This window comes from Anneissia japonica, unplaced genomic scaffold (assembly GCF_011630105.1).
Source record: "Anneissia japonica isolate Jap-2015-1 unplaced genomic scaffold, ASM1163010v1 scaffold287919_len575428_cov197, whole genome shotgun sequence".
Taxonomy (NCBI): domain Eukaryota; kingdom Metazoa; phylum Echinodermata; class Crinoidea; order Comatulida; family Comatulidae; genus Anneissia; species Anneissia japonica.
In genome coordinates, this window is record NW_022718751.1 from 403,655 (window position 1) to 405,521 (window position 1,867).

The 1,867-nt window shown below is 36.9% G+C and overlaps 1 protein-coding gene across 1 annotated transcript in view; it reads left to right on the plus strand.

Annotated features, from left to right (window-relative positions):
* LOC117110619 (short transient receptor potential channel 5-like) overlaps positions 1–1,867 on the plus strand; it is a 14,012-nt gene that overhangs the window by 8,321 nt on the left and 3,824 nt on the right. The window contains exons 8-9 of the mRNA XM_033253384.1: positions 23–582; positions 1,030–1,228. Of these exons, the coding sequence (XP_033109275.1) occupies positions 23–582; positions 1,030–1,228 (759 nt within the window). The remainder of the gene's footprint in view (positions 1–22; positions 583–1,029; positions 1,229–1,867) is intronic.

Here is a 1,867-nt window from a genome sequence, read left to right on the forward strand (position 1 = left end):
ATATATAATGTATAATTTTCAGGATATGGATGACGTCGCTATCAACAATAGAATACAGAAGCGTTCTTTGGAAGAAGCAGCGCTGCAAGACTCCGAGTTCCTGACCCACTCAATTCCTAGTTTGAAGAACCACATACTATTGTCGCTCAATGATACAGAAAATAACGTCAATTCTAATCTGGAAGACAACCTGGATACATTTCTTGTCGATCTCATGCAAGGATTACAGTGTATGACTCCTGACCAGGAGACGTCTGGCACATGCACAGAGCCGAAGCCCGATCGATTGCACTTCGATTCGAACAATCCAACTTTGGTAATGGAATCTATGTACGCACTTGCTGTAGTTCTGGCCGTTTTACGAATGTCTTCAATCGCCGTCATCGTTGACTTCATTGGACCACTTCAGATTTCTCTGAGCGGCATGGTTATAGACATCCTCAGCTTCGGTGTTATATTCTCGGTTGTTTGGCTAGCATTTTCCATCGGCATGAATCAAGTTCAACATCCTTTCCAGGCTATAGACTACGACAATTGCATTCGATCTATGGCAGACAATTGCCAGCACGGAGCATTTAGCTCGTAAGTTATTTAGTTAAAACTCATGTGACCGGGAACTGCCATAAAAAGTTACGTGACTACATGGACTGCCACTTTATGGATATACCACCAAGAAATTCCAATAAACATTACATTTTTAAAAAATAATTGCTTGTTTTATATATTTCGTTATTATTTATTAGCTTTAAAATGAATCCCCACGAGAAAAACATTTTTTTACTAACTACCGGACGTTTAAATATATACGCCTAATTCAATGATCGTCTGGCATATATGCTATTTCTTAAATTTATGTTAGCAAGAACTAAGAACGTTAGTAAAAATTCAGTAGACACTTAGAGGGATATTAACGCTACAGTTATATCTAAAATGTTTTTTTTGTTTTTAATTATTTTTAAATTTATTTTTCGGAAGACACTGTAACAATTGTCATTTGGCAACGGTTATGATTTGCTCTCTCCTCTTTAGGATTGCGAAATCTTTGGAAACATTTTATTGGACGCTTCTTGGAAATGTTGGCTTCACCACATCATATGTTGGAAATGGACGTTTCGTTTTTAACGAATGGATATCTATTCTCTTCTTCGCGTTTTATTTAATTGTTGGTGTGATTATTCTTCTGAATGCTCTGATCGCTATGATGAGTAACACGTACTGCGCCGTAGAGGTAAGTTAAGGGCACTCATCGCGCCCGCCGGTCTCGGCCGGCCGCAGATGCAATTCTATTATATGGAGAACGTAGCATAATATAGGCCTATATCAATTTTAATGAAAATCAAAGAACTTAAATAGCAGAAGAACGAGCTCTTCGCGTATTTTGCATTATAATCGATGGAACGTCCCCAATGAACTTTGGCTGCGAGCTGATAATAGAATTATTTTCAAAATTATTCTCACTGTTTACAAATGTATCTATGGTTTTTCTCCTATTTATATTGTTTTCTCGACCAACGTATCCCCATATGTACAACACGTTTCTCTTCATCTCCATTTCATTATATCACGTTACAACAAGAGAATTTGAGGTTTTTCATTTCCTTGTTATGCTTCTAAACTTTGGAATAATCTTCCAACTGACATTAGAGATCATATCTCAGATCCTGATCTTTTTAAACGTGCATTTGAGACTTACTTGTTTGCTGCTATTTCCTTTTCTGTTTTATTGTTGTAATCTGTTTATTTGTCCTTGTTGTTTGTGTGACTGTACTATTGTGATGCATAGGGTTCCTGAATAATGACTGATTTTATGCCCACCATTGTTTTCCTGAATTATTGAGGCTTGGCTTGGCTACCAAAACTATATATA